Consider the following 24444-nt stretch of genomic DNA (forward strand, 5'->3'; position numbering starts at 1 on the left):
TAAGTATCGTAACAATTCAAATCATAAAATTTTCTCATTCATGTTTTCTTGGAAAACAATCAAATGTACAGTTTGCATATTGTTTGAAACAGCACGTGTACAATAAATTCAATTGTAGAATCGTCGAAACAATATATTGAACGGCTATCTTGTCAAGATACAATAAAATGTATTGTAACCAATAGATTTATTTGTGAATCAATTGTTTATGATGTAAAATCAATGGTTTATTTTTTTTTCGGGAAGTGATATCGCACATGATATCATCGGATATCAAGTATATTCGTATATCACTTGATATCAGCGCCAATGTGAACATACTATAACAGATATACAGGCTCGAACAAAAAATTCAAATTCCTGTGTAAATTTCAAATTTGCTATACCACAGATAACAGATATACATGCTCGAACAAAATTTTTCAAAACCCTGTGTAAATTTCAAATTTGCTGTACGTTAGAAACACTACTGCCACCTACTCGACTGTTCGCCGCGATCTTTCAAAACGTTCCACTGCGTTCCGGAACGATAACAAAATCCTCCTGCATGTTGTAGAAAAATTCCAACTATAACTATTTTAACACTTATCACACGATTTCCCTAAGTGTTGAAGGCAATTTTATTTCCATGTCGCATAAATCACACGAGAATTCGATCGGAATAAAACAAAAATAAACTTGTCATTTTAACCAACAGCAAAACAAAAATCTAGCGTAAAGTGAATGTTACACCCAAAATTGTGGCTCATGTGAAAGCGGCACCCAAATAGTGGTGACACCTCGTGTCGATCGTGGTGACATCTGCAAGTGTTCGCCACGCTGATTGAGCAAATTTTACACACAGTTCATATGTGAGCCTGTATATCTGTTATCTGTGATGTTACTACAAGAAAATATGCCGAACACGAGCTCTTTAAAATGCGTTGGTGTCGATATATGTAGCATAATTGATATGAGGCTCCCAAAATGTAGTTTTTTCATTATAATTTTCTTTAACACACTGAACGAACGAAAAGTCCCATTCTCGTTTACAGACGAATTGACATCAACCGTTCGAATAAATTCAAAACAAACCGATTTCCAACAATTTAGGTTCGAATATACTGGTGATATGTAATCAAATGATAAATTTGTTTTTTGAATTAAATCCATACATCGGTTGTTCTTTATACCGAACGGACGTTTTTTTTTTTCTGATTACGCAAATTCGAGAGTCGAACCGAAATTTGATTGTGCCGCGTCGCGTGAGCGGTTTCCGTGATGAGGCGTGAAAACTGTGGAACGAGTCAAAACCAGGATTTGTCACCGCGAAAGAAAAAACCGAACACAAACGAGTTAAATTTATATTATAACTTTAATACGTCCGTTTGACCTGGTAGTTCAGTTAAGAATAAAAAAACATGAGACGTCAACCACTCGCGCGCTTTTGATGACGGTAGTTGGCAGCGCTGTCTGCTGTCAGTTGAGAGATGTTGACGAGGGGCGCACTGATATTTTCTACACTCCTCCTCAGTGTGATCCCTCGTGATCCGGAACGAATTGCATCCCCATCATTTTAGCAAACCGTCGAACCTTCTGAGCTCCCAAAGGCTTCGTTAGTAGATCAGCTGCCATTGAATCCGTTGGACAATATTTGAGTAGCAGCTTTCCGTCTTGACAAAGATTCTTCACGTATTGCTCCTTCGTTTCAATGTGCTTAGATCGTCTCGTCGCTCGCTCTGATCTGACAAATGCGATGCAGCTCTGATTGTCCTCGTGAATTACGGTTGGATTCATCTGCTCCTCGCCCATATCCTTCAGCAACGCTCTTATCCATGTTAGTTCTTGACAACACTCGCTAAGGGAAACATACTCTGCCTCCATGGAAGAAAGTGTTACCGAGGACTGCTTCCTGCTTATCCAGGCAATAGCCGCTCCACCGAACAGAAACACGTAGCCAGAAGTAGACTTCCGATTTGACACGTCCCCTGCCCAGTCAGCATCCGTAAAACCGATGAGTTCTCCTAATTCTCCAGTGAACGACAACTTCCAGTGTTTGGTTCCAAGTAGATAACGTACCACCCTCTTCGCCGCTGTCCAATCAGCTTCAGTTGGACTGCTGACTCGTCGACCCAAAATCGATGTACTCACTGAAATATCAGGCCTTGCGTATACTGATACGTAGAGCAATGCCCCAACCAAGCTCCTGTATTGTGACGAATCTTCGAACTTTTCTTTACACTCTATCTTCAAGAATCTTTCGTCCATTGGAGTTTTCGCATGTTTAGCATCTGACAATCCGAACCTTTTGGCCAATTTTTCGATGTATCCGCCTAAGTTCAAACTGTATCTGTCATCCTGACGCTGAATCTCCAAACCCAAGAAGTATTGCAGTTCTCCAAGATTTGTGATTTCCAAATGCTTTTTCAGCTCCTCAAAGATGCGCTTAGTAATCGCTTCGTCAGCACATCCCAAAACAATGTCGTCGACATAAACCAGTAAATATATCACTTCATCGCCGAATGACTTCATGTACAAACATGTGTCTACCGAGCTCTGCCGAAATCCAAGTTGAACCAATATATCATGTAGCCGTTGATTCCAACATCTAGCGCTTTGCTTCAGACCATATATGCTACGCTTCAGCTTGCAGACCAAATTCTCCTTCCCTGGTATTTGAAATCCTGGAGGCTGACGCATATACAGCTCCTCTTGGAGCTCGCCGTGTAGATATGCTGTCTTCACGTCAAGATGCACCAACGATATCTTCCTCTGACTTGCAATAGCCAGCAGCGTCCGGAACGTAGTTTGGCTGGTCACAGGTGCGAAGACTTCATCGTAGTCCACTCCAAATTGTTGCGAAAACCCCTGTGCAACTAAGCGAGCCTTGTACTTTATCAGCTCTCCTGTTGCATCACGCTTCACTTTATACACCCATTTACTTCCAATAGCGTACGTTGTGTACAAAGGACAGCTGCAGTCCTGCCGACACTGTAAGGAACAGTCACACATAGGCATATCTTGTGTCTAAAACAAAACACTGCTTGTTCAAAAGAGCTACGCAAACGTTGCAAGCCAAAATGTGTCACGACAGCAGCCGAAAAAGCAAAATGCTACGAAATCGGTCAACAAGCGACTGGTCGTAGCTAGAAACTCGATACCCCTTCCACTAACGTCTGAAACGTTTCCCGAACTGGCCAAACCAGCTGGTACAACAACGCCTATCAGCAGCCAACCTACAGCAAGTGTGATTTCTCCATGCGTACGTCCGCAAAGATCGGTGGTACAACAAGAACTGTCTTACTGCCTCGATATCGTGTACTTACAAGAAGTAGAGAACGAACAACTCTCCTTGCCGGGTTTCGTCGTTTTTTGCAATGTCGATCACATGAGAAGAGGCATCGCTATCGCTTTGAAAGAATCTCGCATCTACTAACCGATGAAAATATCACGGAGTTTCAGTACAAGTGACAGTACTGGACCCGACAGCGCAGAAACTACCATTCATGGATGGAATGGTGGCTGACATACGCTAAGCTTTAGATCAGGGGTTCCCAAAGTGGTCGATATAGACCCCTAGGGGTCGATATCCTTTTTGCGGGGGTCGACGTAAAAAGACTGACTATGGTGGTCGACGAGATCTAGAAAACGACCCCCTATTGTTTGATATAAGTTGTCATTTGAAATATTTACTCTAAAAAGGTTGTGTTTATTTGACCATCCGCAGAAATTGGTGAGTATTTTACACCAGTATTGAAAAAGCCAGAAATTGAATTTGATGGGGGTCTGAAGCCTAAATTAATTTTAGTAAAGGGATCCTTGACCCAAAATAGTTTGGGAACCCCTGCTTTAGATAAAATGTTTCTTTAAATGGAAATCTCATAGTTTTCGAAGATTTCCACAGTCAACATAAGCGATTATATGCTGAGCTACGGTTAGCGTACAACGGATACTTTCAAAACCCAGGGATGTTATCCTCCATCAACCGTTTGAAAGGCGAAATGTTGGAGCTTCAAAGAAACTTCTCACACACGTTCAAGAGAATCAATGAAACGTACGTAGCAGGGGAACTAATATCGGTTTTTCAACTGTGAGAGAGGCGAAGGAAAAAAACTATCATCACGCAACTACAGACAGAGGAGGGAGAAATCGTCGAGGATCCACGTGCTATTGAGTCGCACATAATAGACTATTTCTCAAGTCTCTACGGTGAAAAAACAAATGACGAGAGCACCAATGACTTTGTCTCAGAGAGAGTGATTCCACCAAACGACCCACTGAACGAGGCATGTACGAACGAGATTACCACAGCAGAAATTCTAGCCGGAATACGTACTAGTGCACGCAGAATATCTCCCGGCAGCGATAGCGTCCCGACAGAGTTCTACCAACCACCAAATGGGCATCTCTCACGGTCGTTTGAAATACAGCGCTCAGTACGTCAAGGAGATCCAATTTCCATGCATCTGTTCGTTTTGCAACTACATCCATTGATAAAGGAGCTCGAACGAGTATGCGGTAACGATCTGCTGGTGGCTTACACAGACGATATCAGCGTGATCATAACATCAAACGAGCAGATCGAAGCGATGAGAGCGTTGTTCACGCGTTTCGAGATAGCAGCCGGTGCCCAACTCAACCAGCAAAAATAAACTTCTGTTAACGTTGGAGACTGGGAAGGGCAAGAAATCAGAACTACGTGGATATAAACAACGGATACGGCGAAAATCCTGGGTGTTGTGTTCGTTAATTCTATACGGATGATGACGAAAATTAACTTGGATGCGATAGCAGGAAAATTTGCTCAGCTTATGTGGCTGCACTCTCCGCGGCAGCTGACACTTCTTCAAAAAGTCATCCTGTTGAATTCGTTCGGCACGTTCGGATACACGTCATCGATACTACCACCACTTGCAGTACACATGAACGATGGGAACTTTTCTATGGATCGACTCCCTACCTTACTATAAATCCTTAATTCGTCACGAAATTCCCAATAATTCCAGCAGATCTTCCTGACCTCAAACAAATCCTCTCAATTATTTCCCAAATTCCCCACCAACTTCAACAAAACCCGTGCACCGATCTAATACAACGACAGTTCGTGAAGCAAACCGATCTGCCAAGGGTGGAACGGAAGACCCTCTGCCACAAATTTAGTACCTGTACTCGTGTCGCGCCGGCTTGGACGGCCCTACAGCAGAGGTTATCAGGTATAAAAATGGATGGAGACGCCTATCGTTCGAAGATCTCGTCAGACCTACTCTCAGAGGCTTGGAGAGAGGAGAAGAGAGCAAATTTAGAATATATTTATAAAGTGCATATGCTTCGTAAAAAAAAGAGTAGAATAGATGTAGCTGAAACAATGTTACCTTGATTTGTAAATAATGAAACCTTGAATAGCAGTCATAGTAAAACGCTTGTTTTTTCTGACGAGCCTTTGAGTATATGCGCGGTTCCATGTTTTTATGCATCAAATTTTGCCATATCTATTAGGTACTTTATGGAAAATACGCCGTGGCTAAACATGCTTTATTTTATATTAAATGCATGATTTTATCAATGTAATAAATATGTATACTACTGATCGGATTTCTATTTTCAATGCTTTTTTTTACTTTGCACGAAGTTTAACTTCAAAATTTTCATTTAGGGGTTAGCCAAATTTTGTGCTAGGGCACATAACCGTTTTTATTATTTTTACGTTTCGTCTTTGACTCATCAGTGCAGAGCAGTTCAAATTGAACTGCTTAGTGCTAAACTCGGCAGTTCAATTTGAACCGCTAAGCAGACGTAAAGTTTCTGCTACTTACAAAACACTTTTTGTTTTGCAACGTAGTGCAATGTCTTTTCTGACGTGCCGAACGAAAACGTGTTTTCGACTATTTCTGGCCGATGCAGGTATGGTCATTTAGGGGTTAGCCAAATTTTGTGCTAGGGCACATAACCGTCAAAATTTTATTCACCGACTTAAATAACATTGATCTTGAATACGATATATATGGATTGACGTTATTCTCATGCATGTAAGATGTTTGAAAGTGTGATTGATTCGAATGCAAACAGTATTGTGGCAGAGGGTCTTTCAGATATTTAAATCATCATTCCTAGTTTTGATATTGAATCTCTTCATACGAACGAATGCTTTCAACTAAGAAAAACATGAAATACGTACGATATTTTCATTACGTCGCCATCTCGAATTTCTTCACCAGCATCGCTTGCAGCATGAAATTTAGAACGTTCAGAAATTTTAATGTTGGCAATAATCAGCAGCTGGCAAGCGTTTACATTATGCTGGTAGCGTGCTGGAGCCAGCATACTGGCATCAGCATGCTGGCAGCCAGCAGAAGTGTAAACCGCCTAGTTAGAAAAAAAGTTCAACGGTGGTCCTTCATTGGTCCAATACGTTGGATCATTGGTCCAATGAAAGTCCAATCAATCGTTCAACGGGAGGCCAACACGGGACCTTCGTTTGCCGATTTTGAAACAGACCATTGAACCGAATGCCATTTTTGTCGTTCATCAAACCCGGTAGACAGAGGTCCATTGTTGAGCCATTTTTAACATGAGGAGTTGGAGCCCCGTTGGACGCCATTATTATGTCCTATACCGTAGCATTTATTGACATCAAAATATCCACCAAATGTTGTAATATTTTTGAAAACCCCTTCCGCAATAGGTAATTTAATGTGATTAGCTTCAAATTGATGCAACATGGATTACTTAACATCGATTAAACCCATAAAGTTTGTTTGGTGGGCGAAAATATATGAAGTGGCCAAAATACCTCTGTTACCCTACTCTACTCATAAAAAATCGAAAAAGCTTTTGATCTTATTTACAACATGTAGAATGACTACCCAATACAAAAGAAAGGCTAGTGTGATGCAAAATCTGTGGTCATCCGGAAATTTAGAGATAGCCATGAAATGTGTCCAAGAATGAAAGTTGACAGTTTTAAATTTTCTTTTCAATTTTCGGTGCTGCATTCTGTGAAAATTATTAATGAATAACAAAACTATGTTCGCAGACGATTTTTCCATTATAAAAGAGTACTTCATTCTTGCCTTACCAACCTCGAATTAATTCACAACAAGTGTTATCTCATTATCATGTCAGTGTCATATTTTTTATGTTGTCATTTTTTTTTTGTATTTTTTCTCGTTGTCACCCTTTTCCAGGGGAAGAGGAGCTTCTATTTCCCTCCTGCGAGGGTTGAGGGGCACTTTGTTCGTGGCTCGTCTCGTCATCCACTGTCGCATCTGTGGTATTGTTGTTGATTTCCGTCTTCTTTTGGTTTTCCTTATTGTTCGCAGTCTTGAGTTCGTTGCTAGTTGCTGTAGATGCGCCTTGTTGTACATTGGTTGCAGTTGCTGGTTCGTTGGAGGGTAAGTTAACTGCAGCTGGTGTACTTTGTTCTATAGGGGATACTGATGGTTTCGTTGAAGGGGATGGTTCATTGTTGTTAGTGGTTGTCACAGGTGTACTGGGGTTACTTGGGATTGAGGTGAAGGAAGCACCGTTGTTCTTTTGATGTAGTTGTCTCCTTGTCCAGTTTATCACATGGCTCACCGTTGTGAACAGCTTTTTGCAATATTGACATGTGGTCATCTGATGGTCATAGGTAACAAGTGATTTGCACGGGATTCTTGTATCCTGACCGAAAGTCACATAAGAAGGTATAGGCCTCTTCAGGCGCATGCGTAACAAACGTACGCCATTTAGAATACCGGGGAAAAAGTTCTTCGTTTTATTGTTCGCTACACAATACTGTACTTGGTTTCTTCCGTCCCGAACATGGGCAGTTTCGTTTTATCGACTGACTTGGATGAGATGTGAGAGCGAACTGTCTTCCTGTTCATTTCATCTTAATTTAAAGATTTGGCATCTATCTTCACTTTACTTTATTGGTCCAGCTGAACAAGAGGGCTGATATGCATTTTATACATAATTTTTTAGTTATTTATGGTTATTTTGAAATTTTTATCATTAATATCGGATCATATTTCCAATGGCGTAGAGAAAGAATAATAAATTCTGTACAACGCAAGATATTTGCAATTAAAAACTTATCACTTTCTCACATGATTAATTTAAATGGCTACCTATATTAAAATAAAACGTATTAACATAAAAATAGAGACCTAGTTCTTTTAACGAACTGCTCTTCTCAAAATTTTACACTTGCAGAAATTCTGCTTCACAACGTAATGAGAAAAAAAGTTATTTGGAACGTTGACGAAAGCTCGTTAGTTTTTAGATTTGTATGAATCGTACTTAAATGTCGAAACGACTTCATCATGAATGATTATATAAATTAAAAACAGCAAAATTTAAACTAGTTTCTATTGTTCGGAATTTATCATCAAAACAAAAATATCACACTCAATTGTAGAACAAAAATAAATTTGTTTATGATTGGCGATACAGAACGAATATTTAATTCAAAACTCAGTGTAGCATCTGTCGAATTTAATCCACATTGATTACAGTTTGTTTTTGAGCATTCGAAGAAGCTTCAATTTCTTTCATTAACACATTTTCCATATTGGTATCATTAATTGAATGCAGGCTCTCGTCGGCAGCTGCCGAAATCATCTCCAGCAGACCTTGAATCTCGAGAAAATCATTGTTAATTTGTTCTTCCTTCTTGAGTCTTCTTGAGAGACTAGCAAACATTTTTCCGACATCCGTGCCAGCAAACTTATCGATTTCAATTTCATAGACGTCTAGTAATATGTTCGCAGCGTCTACTAAAGCTGGTGTAAATCTAAAATCTCCAATATATCGCGTAATAAACGCTATAAATCGAACCAGAAACAAATGTGTTCGATCCGTCAATGCTCTGTGTAGACCTTTTCGTCGAATAAGCTCTTTTAATATCGCCACTGTTTTCTCCGGAGTTTTGCCCATTACACTAGGGATCATAACACTGTCCAGTGCCTTACTATACTCGTACATTCTTAACATGCGGTCGAACTGTTCAATTTTCTCGTGACGAAAATCGGCTATCTCCACATCAACACTTTTAAAAATGTTTTCATATCTTAAACGGCTTTTTAACCTGCGGCTCTTGTTTACATGTGAGTCCTCTTTGTCTCTGTTGTCCTGTTCGCGTCGATGGATGGCTATTAGACCATCGACCATTCCCGTCACAAGTGTGTCATCATTTTTGGACACACCTAAACTCAGTACCGCATTCGTATTATCGATTGTGTGCACTACTTGGTAGGTAGCAATGTCGTAGATTTTTACGTGTCTATCTAAACTAGCCGACAAAAGTCGCTTACCATCACTTGCCAGCTGAAGGCAGGTAACCGTTTTATGATGTTGTGATAGTTGAGCAATTTTTCTTCCACCAGCCAAAGCATCGTAAACATTTACTGATGTGCCTCCAGCACTAATGAATATTCCACCACTTGGTAGAAAAATGAGCGATTCGACTGGATTACCGTTATCCAAACTTAAAACTCTTTCTCCCGTTCTTATATCATACATATTGATTTTACGGTCATAACCTCCGGATATAACAATATCTGGACTGACTGGACTTGTGCAACCAGCCCGAATGTAGTCTGAATGATCAGAAAACGTGTTCAAATGTTTCTCAGTTGCAATATCCCAGAAGCGAACTGTTTTATCATCCGAGAAACTGCTAATATGATGTCCATCTGAATTGAAAAATGTTCGATGTACGGGAGCACGGTGTCCATCGAAAAATCGTAAAATCGATTTTGTTGAAACATCAAACAAGCGCACCTTTCCGAGATCATCACCGGCAACTAAAAGTTTTCCATCATTACGAAACGATCCCCCATGAGCACCTTCTTGAAACTTGGTAATATTTTTCACCACTAGTTTTGTGACAGGGTTGTATATTTGTACACGAACGGATGCTGTAACTGCAAACAGATATGGTTCAACGGGACTGAAATCGATGTAGTCAATAGCTCCGAATTCCTTTACTAAAGTAGGCACCTGTTATAAAGAACATCTGTTAGGCCGAAATATTTTTATTTAGATAAGTAAATTACTCCTAGTTTTTTCCAATAAACTGTATCTGACGAATAGTTTATCGCAGTTCTTGAATAAACTTTAGTGTTTGTTTTCTTAAATTCTGCCATTTAATATTAGTTACGATCCACATAAATGCAACTTTGATTATCAACAACGAAAGTAATTTAAATCTACATGTGTTTCGATCAGGGTTACCATATTCACAGATTTTGCATCAATTTTACTTAACACAAGATCATTCAAAAAAATTTCAAAATTCCCAGCTTTCTACAGACTTTAAGAAATATTTCGCTGAACTGAGAGATTTTAAAAAGTTTTAGCGGCCCTTACACAATCATTAAAAGTTTCATTGTTAAAAAGTAATTATATTTTTAATGAACGAGTGTAGATGAATTCTCCATACAAATTTGGAATGTCATTACTAAGTAATCATTAAAAATGACAATAATATTTCTGGTTTACGAGCCGCTTTTCTCATAAATTTTCACATATTTAAAACGAAAATATGCCCCACTGATTATGAACATACTTTTCAATTTGTAACTTAAATTTAAAATTGGCAGCTATGTTTAGAGGTGTCAATGTTCTAGATTTACCCACTTAGAAAAAAACGTTCAACGGTGGTCCTTCATTGGTCCAATACGTTGTATCATTGGTCCAATGAAAGTCCAATCAATCGTTCAACGGGAGGCCAACACGGGTCCTTCGTTTGCCGATTTTGAAACAGACCGTTGAACCGAATGCTATTTTTTTCGTTCAACAAACCCGGCAGACAGAGGTCCATTGTTGAGCCATTTTTAGCATGAGGAGTTGGAGCCCCGTTGGACTAGTTTTACTGCAGAATTTCTGAAGTTTTCTCCACTCATTTGTTTAAACTAACAATACATACCTGCACAATACTTCTACTTCACGTAGAATAACAACAAATTTTCTTTCTATGTAAAGGTAAAACTTAATTTTCACACTATTTTTGCAAGAGAAAAAACAACAACAAACCGTTCCAGCAAATTGAACGAATATTTCGTGCAATATATCGTTCAACAAGCGATCAAAAATCAACAAAATTGAACGGCCTGCTGAGAGGGTATCTACACGCTTACCCGCATAGCGTTTTGGCTACCTGGGCAGCCATGGCCACCAGAAGGCTACCAAAATTGATTCAGTTACGGTTGTCAAATCCAATTTGACAAAACAAAGTCGCCTGTATCCAAGTTAGCCGAGCGTTTTCATCTTCTCACCTTCGCTGAAAATGTCAAAGATTTCAATGTGGAAAAATCCTGGTGGATACGGTTGTATCGTTTGAGTTGTATTCCTGGCAGCGGTGAGGCAGCCGGTCACCAGAATGTCTGCCAGCCATATTTTTCCAGCTGGCAGCGTTTAGTCACCCGTCTGGCAGCCATGCGTATGCGGGTATTGGACATAACTCGAATTTTGAGTTGAGACTAATTGAGCAATTTGACGTCTCTGTTACTCACACCGATGCAGAGTGCGCAGATCTATTCATATACGAAATTAGAATGTGTGCGAGCCGAAGTCAAAGTTCATTGTGGGCAGCGCTGCCAACTATACCGATTTCTCGGTATTTATACAGATTTTTGGGCTCGATACAGGAATACAGATATGCTTTCTGAAAATACCGATATTTCAATTTTCATACAGATAATTACCGATTTTCAATTTTTGTGTTGGATTCCATAGGGGTAAACCAGGTCGAGCGACCTTTTTTCTTTGGTCGCAAAATCAGTTTCCGTACTAAATCGATGTTTGATTTTTCGAGAAAGATATTGTACAGATAGATTTTTCCGCCAAATACAGTTTTTTGGAAAAACCAGTTGACAGCACTGGTTGTGGATTCAATTTTACCAAAGACATCATATTAACAAGATATCCAGCTCTCACATTTCCCGAACAAATCATTGGCAACATCCTTTTTTGCGAGCATGTCGCCCTCAGGTGAGTCCGCATCGAATCTCATACATAGGAGTAGAGGAGAGAAATGTCAAATTCGTGCGCGCCAAAATAGCAGGGCTGTGCATCCATACAATTGACATGACATGTTGAATGAGACGCCGTGCGATGGCGTTGCTGAACTGAAGATTGAGATCGCTCCAAGCTGACAGGGTCTGATTTTACACTGAGGTAAAACATTTTTGACTCATAATCATACACTGCGAAAAATGCATATAGAATTTCGTAAGCTATGAACTAATGAACCAAGTAGAAGACAGTTCCATTACGTGATATAGAGTTTCATGAACGATTTTATGTCTTTCTCAACTGTTCTCTTGGCATTGCAGTGTTTTTTATTGCATATATGTCTTCAATAATTGGCACGATGCGGCTCGACAAAATTCACTGGGTTATTTCGACATACTCACACTAGCATTAACCTTTCAACTGCTGAGAATAGCCACATCAACACATTCGCACGTAGATTGGACTATTTAGTCCATAAAGGGCACTCCGCATTCGGCCGATCCGAGCTCGCCGGCGTTGACTTTTCTCTCTTCGGCTATGGCTGAGCACGGGCGTGCACATGTATAGGTACGCCGGACTCGACACAGTTGCTACGGTGCGAAAAGCTCGGTGAGGAATATCGTTGTCAAAGATATGAATTTTATGTCGGGTCCGGCGTACCTATACATGCGCACGCCGGCAGCTCAGTCATAACCGAAGAGCGAAAAAAGATCGGCGATGGGAATGTCGGCCGAATGCGGTTTGACTTTAAGGGCAAATTCAGCAGCTAGACGTTCTATAGTCCAATCCACGTGCGAATGTGTTGGTGTGGCTATTCTCAGCAGTCGAAAGGTTAATGCTAGTGTGAGTATGTCGAAATAACCCAGTGAATTTTGTCGAGCCGCATCGTGCCAATTATTGAAGCCATATATGCAATAAAAAACACTGCAATGCCAAGAGAACAGTTGAGAAAGACATAAAATCGTTCATGAAACTCTATATCACGTAATGGAACTGTCTTCTACTTGGTTCATTAGTTCATAGCTTACGAAATTCTATATGCATTTTTCGCAGTGTATGATTATGAGTAAAAAATGTTTTACCTCAGTGTAAAATTGAACCCACAACAAACTTTGACTTCGGCTCGCACACATTCTAATTTCGTATATGAATAGATCTGCGCACTCTGCATCGGTGTGAGTAACAGAGACGTCAAATTGCTCAATATGGAAGATTTACAATAGAACAGAAACTGGAACAAACGTATCCCCAGCAAGCCGTTCTAGTTTTATTTATTCGGCCAGTTCTTCTGTCAAATTTAAAACTGGTCTACGATGCCGTTCTAGTTTTTGTATGTTTGAAACACGAGTAAAACACTGCTGGGGCTGCCAGTTTTTCTTGTTAAAAAATCCAGATTTAAATTTTGTAACTGGCATAAATTATGCATCTAGAACTAAAACACTACTGTATATGCCCTAAGAGCAAATTCAGCAGCTGCAAGATTCATATGGGTGGTCTATAATATACCTGAAACTGGAACAAACGTATCCCCAGCCAGCCGTTTTAGTTTTATTTATTCGAGCAGTTCTTCTGTCAAATTTAAAACTGATATACGCTGCCGTTCTATTTTTTTCTATATTTGAAACACAGATAAAACGCTGCTGGGGCTGCCAGTTTTTTCTAGAATTTATAACAAAATAAACTGGCAGCCCCAGCAGCGTTTTATCCAGCCCGGTGGCAACAATAAGGCGCTCTAGCCAGTGCTATCGTAACCAACATCTCGGTCCATCGAGGCCTTCAAAGCTGGCAGTGAGTGAGAGCAAAGTAAACAAATACAACACTTCATCGATTGTGAAAGTCAGTATTGCAATTTAGCACCGCACGTTTCATAACGATATCACATTAATAATCAAACATATAAAAATCAACTTTGTTTCAACAAATCAGAGATATTTAGCATCAACAATTTTTTATTTATGTTTACATACTACTTCTTTTCGTCTTTGCGAAAAAGATTATGGTCACAAAAACATGGTGGCCCAGCAAGGACTTTGTTTTATCTGTGTTTCAAATATAGAAAAAAAATAAAACGGCAGCGTATACAAGTTTTAAATTTGACAGTAGAGCTGGTCGAATAATTTAAACTAGAGCGGCTTGCTGGGGATACGTTTGTTCCCGTTTCAGGTATATTATAGACCACCCATATGAATCTTGCAGCTGCTGAATTTGCTCTAAGATATATATATATATATATATATATATATATATATATATATATATATATATATATATATATATATATATATATATATATATATATATATATATATATATATATATATATATATATATATATATATCACGACTTTTTTTGAGAACGGCCAATAAGCCATCCATCAACATTCACTTTGAAGAGTAATTTCGAATGACTCGGCACTCGCTGAGAGTAAGTCATAATAGTAAACGGCAGAGAAATGTTTTCTCTTTCGTCTGGTGTTAAATTTATTACTCCATCTTTCATAGCTCACTTGCAATTTCTTCCGAAATTATAAGTTGACAGGTGGCTTATTATCCGTTCTCAAAAAAAAAGTGTGATATGTTCCATTTTTCTGCATATGAGTATTATCTTCAGAGATGCCAGATCTGCAGATTTGTCTGTACACTGAAAATCATTTCTACCTATTTTTTGAGGAGAAATCACTCATTGTCGAACTCTTCTGTTAGCTACCCAAAATTAGGTCGTTATCTACTCAAACTTTGAGTTAATGGGTAAAAATGGGCTTTGTTATGGCATAACATTTGTACTAAACTTACAGTTACCTAAATCTTGAGGTCATCACTCGTTACCCAAAATTGGGGAGATGCACTTTAGTAAGCTACCCAAAATTAGGTCGTTATCTACTCAAACTTTGAGTTGATGGGTAAAAATGGGTAGCGTGCTTTGTTATGGCATAACATTTGTACTAAACTTACAGTTACCTAAATTTTGAGGTCATCACTCGTTACCCAAAATTGGGGAGATGCACTTTAGTTGATTTTAGGTAGGTTTTGACCCAAAATTAGGTAGCGGCTGGTAAGAGTGTAAATCTGCAGATTTCGACGTGAACATTTCAAAAGGACCTTAAAACAATTGACAGATTCTTTTTGTTTACTTTCTCTTTCGATTATATCTGCGTTATTACGCAATTGTTCGTTACATGTATGATACTATTACAAAGCTGGAGATATTTTCTTCACGCAGAGAAAAAAATTGTAAAACTGATCAAATCAGGGTTTACAACAACGAATTATTTTGTTGATATAGTGACAAAAGAAAATCTGGGTAGATTCAACAAATATTGTTGACTGAAACTACAAACAATAATATTTATTTAAATTTGTTTGGTCTAGTTATTTTTACTAATATATTGTTTAAAATCAAAAATGTTTTTCTTACACGTCCTGTCATTTTTATTACCAAACAATTTTTCAATAAATTCAACTATTCAATTCAGTTCGGGGAAAACAAATTGAGGATAAAATCAACTTAGACTTCTAGTGAATATTAATAAATAACTGGTTCGAGACAATCACATTATTTTCCAAAAAATAAATCAGTTCATTTCACTGAACATTTTGTTGAATTAAATTGATGGATACGGTATTCGAAGTACATTTTTTTTAAAACAAATCTTTTGCTAGTTGATTTACTTCAATCATTTTATTAAAGAAACAATACATTCGATGATTTATTTTAAATAAACAAAATTTAGTTGAATCAATTAATACACTAGTTAGAATTAAAAAAATCGTTTATTTGGAATAACTATTTATTTTTTGTTCTAAACCAAAGGTTTTTTTGTCGTTAAAGAGAAAATGGATTTCTTTAAATAAATCTCAACTTTTGTTTTAAGTTATATTTTTATTCAAAAATTAGGATAGGTATACTAGTACCTTTGGAAATACAAAAAATCCTCGATCTTAAAATAATAATTCAAATTTGATGATTTCATGGTTCACCTTTTTTCAGTTCAACGGTGATTACAAATATACGACTAAATAACAATATTATCTCGCAGACCTCGAACACACTAAATGTGACTAACCACTTAAATTATTTTCTTACTACTATGAACTACTATGAATTTGTAGACCCTCAATATTACCGTTTGTTTCATAAGATTTGCAAAGTCTTAAATATTGGCTATTAATTGGCTTTGATGAATACCGTAGATTCCGATGAAAACAGTTTACTAAGCTCCGCTGCCCGGTCTTCAAGCTGCTTGTGAGTCAATTTTCCAAAGCGGTCTTTGTACTCGTCGATGACTATGTGCGTAATGTTTCTCCTGTCTGTTTTACTCAATAATTTCGTCTCTTCGTACACTTTCAGGATCCGTTGACCTCTGGCTGAATTATTCAGTAAGAAAGAGGCAGTACAGTTCTCGCTTTTCATTGGACTTCGGTGGGTGCTACTAACATTCTCACTTGACTTCAAAGGTGAACTTATTGGAGGCCGGTTCTACAATGATAAAAAATCATTAAATTGTTATGAAAAAAGATGTTTTCATTATCTAGTGAACTAATGATGATACCTGTGAGATTCTCCAGGAGTTTAAACCAGATATGATTCTTGTTCGATCTGCAAGGTACGGCTCGCAAACAAGGGTTTCAATTTATTTTCTTTGTATAACTTTGAGTAATTCGATATCGTATCCATTATCTATTTGAAAAAAAAATACAATCTAATGAACATATTTCACTTGAAAAAACACCATTTATACCAATGAATTTGTTAATGACATTTTTGCATACTCCTAATGAACGGAGTAATTTCACAATATCAAGGATTCCCAATCGATTTCTTCATAAATATCCTCTAAAGAATCACCAGGGTTGAAAGACACTTGCGCGACATAATTGATTATCCCATCAGGTGACGATTGCTTCGATGTACAATCGAAGGATGAAAATATATTTTTATTCTCCTCCGACATAACCTACATTCACGAGATATAAGTTAGATATTTACTAGAACTAGACAATTTGCGTAGTATGGTAATAATTCTTAAATTGATTTATTCATTAAATTTGGATAGTTTCTTAACTATAGAAAACTAGGGACTGAACATGAATGTAATCATAAATCGATACTTATTAATCAATCGGGCACAGCTGTGTCAGTGATTATAAAAAAAATGAAATTTATGAGACAAAAGCCAGAGAACCAGATGCTAAAATAATTATGGTTATAGGTAGTATGAAATGGTGTATATTATTCCGGTTCGAGCAGGGAATAGGAATATATCATAAATTTGATTAGAATTCGTTTTCTCATGAAGAGAACGGCTAATGCTCGCATATAAATACCGTAGATAGTATAATGGCAATATGTTTCGTTGGCTAAATCGAGGAGTATCGAAAACAGTTTGGGAGAATGATAAATTGGCATACTTACGGCGTAAAACTACTGCCACAGAAATATCCAAAAATAGAACTTTAATAAAATTTGAGCGCTTTCTTTTGTTCATTACTGATCCACGGATAATGGTACTTTTTTTCTCCGCAGCAGGGATGCCAGGTCATTTTCAGAAATCTGTGAAAATCTGTGCCATTTTTAAAATCTGTGCAGAAAGTTGAAAATCTGTGAAACACAGATTAATCTGTGAACCTGGCATCCCTGCTCCGCAGTTGAACTTATCAAGGTACACGTTAAAATTATGTTAAAGCCATTCATTCGTTATTCTAACGAATGTTTGCACTGATCGAAAACAAATTAAATTTAGTTGATTAATTTAAATAACAAATTTGGTTGTATCACATTGCAAAACACATCCTGTTAGAAACAAACAAATATTTTTTTAATGTAAAGGTGAAGCTGAGTTCAATCAACTTTATTATTATTCATTGTTTTGAATTAAGTTTTGTTTACCTGCAATAAACATTCTGATTGATCTTAACAGTATAGAATATTCGATTAATTTGCTGTTGTTGTTTATTTTTGCAATAATTTTAATTTAAATTGAAACTGATATCATTGTTGTTGTTAAATACAAAAATATTTCAAAACAATCACACTGTAGTTTTAAATAAACAGTCTTTGAGTTTAAAAATCTACTAACACTTTTGTTATTTTAAACAAGCCCCATTTTTCTGCGTGTTTCATTTTATATGCAAATTTGCTGAGTGGACGTGAAAATTTAGGTGTTATTAACAGAAGAGAAAGTAAACAAAGAGAATCTCTCATTGGTTTATGTGCCCTTATGAAATGTTCACGTCGATTTGGGGTGTATGCCCCGTTTACACTTCTGCTGGCTGCCAGCATGCTGGTGTCAGTGTACTGCCCTCTTAGGAAAAAACGTTCAACTGTGGTCCAATGATCCAAAGTATTAGACCAACGAAGGACCACCGTTGAACGTTTTTTTCCTAAGAGGGCAGTACACTGACACCAGCATGCTGGCAACCAGCAGAAGTGTAAACGGGGCAATAGTGCTGCAGACATTGTTTTTTTTTTTGCTGTGCAGACTTTTGAAATTCTCGCAGACTTTTGAAATTTCCGCGACCTTTTTTTATTTTTGCTCGCCAAGTCAGTTTTGCGTGTCATATTTTATAGAGAAATTGCTGCCAGCAAGACATACTTGTTGACTGCAGATTTTTTTTCCAGATTTACAGACTCTGTCTGCAGATATTTAAAATTTTTACTTGGCATCTCTGATTATCTCACTCATTTTCGAGTAACTTTTATTAAGCGTTTATATTTTGAAGAGCGACGTGTTTTGGTAAATGTCGTCGTTTCTTCGTGTTTCTATATTTTCAAGACGTGTTTTAAAATTTGTAAAATTTAAAAGATCCGCAGCCAGAATACCCACAAGAAAGAAAAAGGTTGGCGCCATTGTATCATTATGGTATGTTTTGAAGTCATCCTAATATATAATATAATGTATAATCAGTATCTCATTTTATAGAGTGCAATATTCAACTTTCAAAGTTTACTTTCGGTGATTCTGTTGATGATATGTACTTGCGCATATCTTCGGTCTATCGTCCCCAGTCTGATTGATAGAAACAAAACAGGGTTTGTACAATGCGATTGTTTTGATTTCTCAAGATAAAGTTCTGTTTTTCAGCATGCTTGGTATTTTTTGGAAATTGGCCCGAATTGGTGAGAGAAAATCTCCTTGGGTTGGACTAGCTTGTGTGCTCATGGCAATATCGATTCTTTTCTATACATAATCAGTATCGCGTACATAATATTGGTAATAGTAATTTTTCAGTTGAGTTCCGAAAATTCTAAACAAGTACTGTCTCGTTGAAATAGACCTAGTCTGTGAACCCTTTCACGATTTATATTAACTCTGTAAACCTAAGTTGCAAATAACAGATTCTCTTTGTTTACGAAATACTCCTGTATTGCACAAGGATATCGTTAGTGCAGATTACAGACTCTCATAGTAACAGACCGGCGAATACTTCTTTAGGAGCCAAAAGAACATGGGAGTTCGACGGTTCGTTTGGTTCCCTAAGAGGTATTCGTCAGTCTGTTACTATGAGAGTCTGTAGCAGAGTATAAATGACATCTCTGGATTGAAAGTTCAATGACATTGAACTCAAACGCTGGAATCCCACGTCAACCTATGAAGTCAACAATTTAAAAGTAAAAGGAATTGAAATTATGTTTTGGCAGACCCTATCAGCTTTGGAGAGAAATCAGTGTTCAGTTCAGATACGCCATCGTACGGCACAGAGATACTAGATATTTTCAATGAAAATCTGTATTGCTTTGTATAAAAAAAATGTATTTATCTGTATTCACTAATAAAATGCATTTTCTGCAACAAAATGATGCTAAACGATGTCACTCCAATAGATTGTGGTTATAGAATAACAGATTTAATGAACATTCATTCCTCATATCTTCATAGGTCATTGTCGCCCTTACTGGAATGTTCATCGACGAAATTTAATAGTTTCATCAAAGTGTCAGTGGGATCGTAGTACTAGCCATGCAACGATTCTGTACGCAATGAATCGGATGTGAAGGCTATTGAAACAGAAAGGCCAAATTCCACAAAAGGAATGTAATGTCAAAACTTTACTTTGCTAGTGCTCATCATCAAATATCTACACAAAAGATCTTCATTTCAATTTGTGATTTGTCCGTTGATTAATAAGTTTTTATCTAGGCACTGCAATCAAATACTAACAGATAGCTCAAGTGGAATAGTTTTATTTTTCCTTTCTTACTTATTGTGAAATCTGTATAAATCTGTATTCAATTTGAGATATCTGTATAAAATTTGTATGCGTATGTAAAAATTGGAATAATACAGATAAATTTGTATAAACGGCATCTCTGCAACGACCAACAGAGTAGAACCGCTTGCTGAGAGGGAAGTACCTATTTATTTATTTTAAGTATTTTTTGCACGTGCCTTACGAAACTACCTAGAGCCACTTTATCTAAAATTATGTTATTGGACGGAACCCCAAATTGGGTGGAATGTACTTAAAATTAGGTTGTTTTGCGGCTCCATGTACGTGACAATGATTGCTGAGAGTACCGTAATAGAAGACGAACATTAGAAAAGGTTGTAAGTGCAAATGACAGTTACTCTTTGTTTAACTTCTCTTTCGGCTATTACGGTCCCATCAGCAATCCTTCCATCTAACACTTATCATAGAATAATAACAAAAACCATCAACGTTTGATATGCACTGTAAAATTTATTGCTAATTACTGGAATTTGCCGTAATAATTGAAAGAGAACACTCAAGCAAATTGAGTAGTAAAAATCATAAGGCAAATCTTATGATGCATCAAAAATCACCAAAATCATAATTTCATAAGATTAATATGAACAATATACCTCTGCAACATATATCTCATCTATCACTATAATAGTTTTCATACGAACAACTTATGAACTCCACAATATATGAGAGAAGTTATGTTTTTTATAGAAATTTCGCACAATATTCCTAAAAAGTACGTATGAATTTCATAAGGCGTTGTATTGGAATTCCAATTTTCGTGATTTCATAAGGCGGTCTTATGATTCGCTTACGATATTCTTGTGGCTAAAAACCATACGAAATCATTATGAAATTCCATATATTTTTTGCCTGAGTGAAAGTAAACAAAGATAAACTGTCATCTGAACTTGGAACCTTTTTTAATGTTCATCTAGAATAATCGAAAGAGAAAGTTAACAAAGATAATCCATCATTTTCCCTTCAGAACTAATTGGCTCAATTAACACGTTCCCCAAGTTATTTAGAAATTTTTAGAAAATAAGCGTCGAATCGCTATATGCGTCGTAACTACACACAAACAAACAACGTTGGTTAATTTAAGAAGATCGTTGGTAAATTTGAGAGCTTTGCAGAGTGAAAGTTATCAGCTGGAAAACTTTGATTTCGAAAAGGGTTCTGCATTGAGTGTAAAATGCTATTCTTTTCTATTAAGAGCATGTTTTTGTTAGAATGATACTGTGCTCATAATAATACAAAAGCTCTCTGCATTTGATGCAGATAGTAGAAACATTTGAAATAACATGTGTGTGCGTTGCAGAGCGCTACACATTGCCAACCATTCTGGTAGTTAGACGCATGAATTGAGTTTAATAAGAAGCTCAGCACTCATCACAGATAGTAATCAACCAATCCCATCAGTAATTTCCCGAAAAGCGATACAGCATGGTGCACCATGTCCACATCCATCAAAACAATTGAAGAATCCACCAACTCTTTTGCGATCACTGCGCTACTCGAGTGATGAGCTTTGAACTAAGCGATGGTGATAATTTTCAGTTTTTGCTGAAGATTCGAAAAAAAATGTCGGTTTTTGATGTGGAACACATCTTTATTAGGGGTGCAAATTATAAATTCAGGAAAATGTACACGTAGAAAAGTGGTCAGGTTTTAAACACTTACAGCTCAGTATATTTTGTATCAATTATTATTTTATTTCACTATTTGATTGGAAATATTTCTACGATTCAATTTGAACGTATTTTCCACGTATTTTCAATTATAAATGATTGAAATTTTGATTAGTAGCGAGCAGTGTCCTATTTTGTCTGCTAAAATTCTTCGGCATATCGGATTTCCCTGCCATAGACGACGGTTTTGAAGGAGTAAGCGATATATCAAAGTGAAAGCATCGCTCTGATTGGCCAATCGATCCACAAGCAAAGCTGTTGGAAGCACGCGAATCTATAAATAGAAGCGAAATTATAGCTAGTTTCAGTCCTACGCGTAGTATGCTAGAGGTAGGTTGTTGCGAGACAGCAAGACAGGCAAAACGATACGCTCAGCTGCTACGTTTAACAGTAGCCAACACGCAATGACACGATAGCTAGGTGCAGTCGTGAGAGCCACGACTCACGACAGCAACATGGAGAACAGTTCATTTTGTCGCACTCTCTCACAGCAGTCAAAGCTACACCGTTCGCTCTGCGGTAGTGTACGTACATTCTGGATAGGTATTTAGCTGCTGCATTTATTTTCGTTCACAGTTTTCATATATATGTCGCGAGCTCGAAATGTCATGACATTTCGACCGTCCCACGACAAAAGGGCCTAACTGCAAATGACAGTTTCTCTTTGTTAATTTTTTCTATCGCGATTTACCGAACTGATTTTATATTTGACGCTTTACTCTTCGCAAAACTTTCAAGGTAAAACTACAAGCCTTTGATTTATATTAGAAACTTTAAAGAATTTGCAATAGTGGCTCCGTAATAATCAAAAGAGAAAGTAAACAAAGAGAGGCTCTCATTTGCAGTTAGGCCCTTTTGTCGTGGGACGGTCGATTTCTATAACTGGATAGTCATATCGGTTGTGACTGCTCTGAACTGCACTAGAGTGGGAGCGACGCTGTCAATATTGCTTGACGGGCAACATGGAATAGTTATAAGATCATGTACAAAATGAATGTTTTCCATTTAATGTAATTAATAATAGTAAATCACTTGATAAAAACAATATTTATTTTAACTAATGAAATCCGACATACTAATATGATATTCGAAATGTATTGCTACGGCGAAGAAAAACTTATGTATATTGCAAAGCAAAGTCTTGGCATTACATTCCTTTTGTGGAATTTTTCCTTTCTGTTACAACAGACTTCGCAGCCGATTCTTGGTGTACTGAATCAGTGCGTGGCTAGTACTATGATCCTACTGACACTAAGAATCCTTATGAAACAAAGGTAGTATACAAGTTTAATTTATGTTGAGAAACATATTGATTCATGGTCTTGATAGATTTGCAAAATTGCAAAACCGAAAGGTCCTGCGGAAAGATAATGTTACTGCAAGAAGCATGTTTGCATGTTTGAAAGAATAAGTTTATTTGAAAAAGGGGGCTAAGATGGGATGATTCATACTATTTTCCCCTAATACATAACTTTCGTTTTAATATCCGTAAGCATTATATATATATATATATATATATATATATATATATATATATATATATATATATATATATATATATAAATAATGTCTCCATACACCGCGTGAGAAAAGACATAAAACGAATTTCAACGTTGAGCCTTTTTGTTGGACGTCTCTCGAAAGCTGTAGAATTTGAAAGGAGAAACTGATGAGAGCACACGGGTACATCCACGAGAGAAAATGTCATGAGATATGACATTTTTATCCGCTGCAGTCACGGCAAAGTTCATTCGGCGACAGCTACCATTTGTGCGGTTTGACTGTCCGCTGTTTCATCTCATTCTCCAGTACCATTCACAACCCTGGCCATAAAACGATTTGATTGGTATGCTCTGAACTTGTGTCATGCAAGCTTGGATGAAATTCTATGTAATGTCGTTTCGCCTGAGAAATTGGGTAAATTTTAAGTGCTTAAGAGTTATTTCAAATTTATATAAGATGAACTCGATTGATAATGAGAAAAACCATTATCGCTTCAACCGAAATCGCAGAATGGTAGAGAAACTTAACGTTATAAAAATAACTGTTTGCATACAAAACTTGAACACAAGACTAGTGAAGAGGAGCTTTAATATCAAAATCGTAACGCAAGTATGTACAAAGATATAATTGCATACATTTGGGATATTGGTGTAATTTCGTCGGCCATAAAACAAACAATGTTCGGTGTTAGTTCCTAATCAAGATCAATCTAGACAGACTCTGCAATTGCAATTGCGGATTGAAGTGTGACGATTGATTGAAAGTTTGATTGCAGAACATAAGAAATTTTGGTTGCCTTGTTCCACATCAATGGCTCGAACAACCCCATGAGGCTGAACCTTGTAGTTTTTTTTTTGAGAACGGCCAATAAGCCACCTGACAACTTCCACTTTCGAAAGAAATTGCAATCGAGCTATGGAATATAGAGTATTAAATTTAACACCAGACGAAAGAGAAAACTTTTCTCTGCCTCTCTATTATGACTTACTCTCAGCGAGTGCCGAGTCATTCGAAATTACTCTTCAAAGTGAATGTTGACGGATGGCTTATTGGCCGTTCAAAAAAAAAA

The 24444-nt window shown here is 37.3% G+C and overlaps 2 protein-coding genes and 1 long non-coding RNA gene across 3 annotated transcripts; 1 reads left to right on the forward strand and 2 right to left on the reverse strand.

The window, feature by feature from the left end:
• Positions 1–8371: 8371 nt before the first annotated feature.
• Positions 8372–10182, reverse strand: LOC131431201 (U3 small nucleolar RNA-associated protein 15 homolog). Its single transcript, XM_058596779.1, has 2 exons — positions 10017–10182; positions 8372–9960 (listed from the first exon to the last, which is right to left on the reverse strand). The coding sequence occupies exons 1-2, from the start codon at positions 10104–10106 to the stop codon at positions 8455–8457; spliced, it is 1596 nt and encodes a 531-aa protein (XP_058452762.1). The 5' UTR covers positions 10107–10182; the 3' UTR covers positions 8372–8454.
• Positions 10183–15881: 5699 nt separating this feature from the next.
• LOC131430618 (uncharacterized) lies at positions 15882–17804 on the reverse strand. Its single transcript, XR_009229545.1, has 4 exons — positions 17390–17804; positions 16716–16931; positions 16527–16654; positions 15882–16453 (listed from the first exon to the last, which is right to left on the reverse strand). It is a non-coding gene; the product is annotated as an uncharacterized LOC131430618 (long non-coding RNA).
• Positions 17805–18651: 847 nt separating this feature from the next.
• On the forward strand, positions 18652–19771 carry LOC131432106 (protein kish). The gene is made up of 4 exons (XM_058598193.1): positions 18652–18836; positions 18897–19006; positions 19059–19187; positions 19250–19771. Exons 1-3 carry the CDS (start codon positions 18834–18836, stop codon positions 19162–19164), a joined length of 219 nt encoding a protein of 72 aa, XP_058454176.1. The 5' UTR covers positions 18652–18833; the 3' UTR covers positions 19165–19187; positions 19250–19771.
• The last annotated feature ends 4673 nt before the right edge of the window (positions 19772–24444 follow it).

Source organism: Malaya genurostris, chromosome 2 (assembly GCF_030247185.1).
Source record: "Malaya genurostris strain Urasoe2022 chromosome 2, Malgen_1.1, whole genome shotgun sequence".
Classification (NCBI taxonomy): domain Eukaryota; kingdom Metazoa; phylum Arthropoda; class Insecta; order Diptera; family Culicidae; genus Malaya; species Malaya genurostris.

Coding starts and splice junctions, on each gene's coding strand:
- LOC131431201 (XM_058596779.1), bottom strand. CDS start 10,106: ATGGCAGAATTTAAGAAAACAAACACTAAAGTTTATTCAAGAACTGCG. Junction 9,961..10,016: donor TTTATTGGAAAAAACTAGGA/GTAATTTACTTA, acceptor TCTTTATAACAG/GTGCCTACTTTAGTAAAGGA.
- LOC131432106 (XM_058598193.1), top strand. Junction 19,007..19,058: donor ATTGATAGAAACAAAACAGG/GTTTGTACAATG, acceptor TCTGTTTTTCAG/CATGCTTGGTATTTTTTGGA.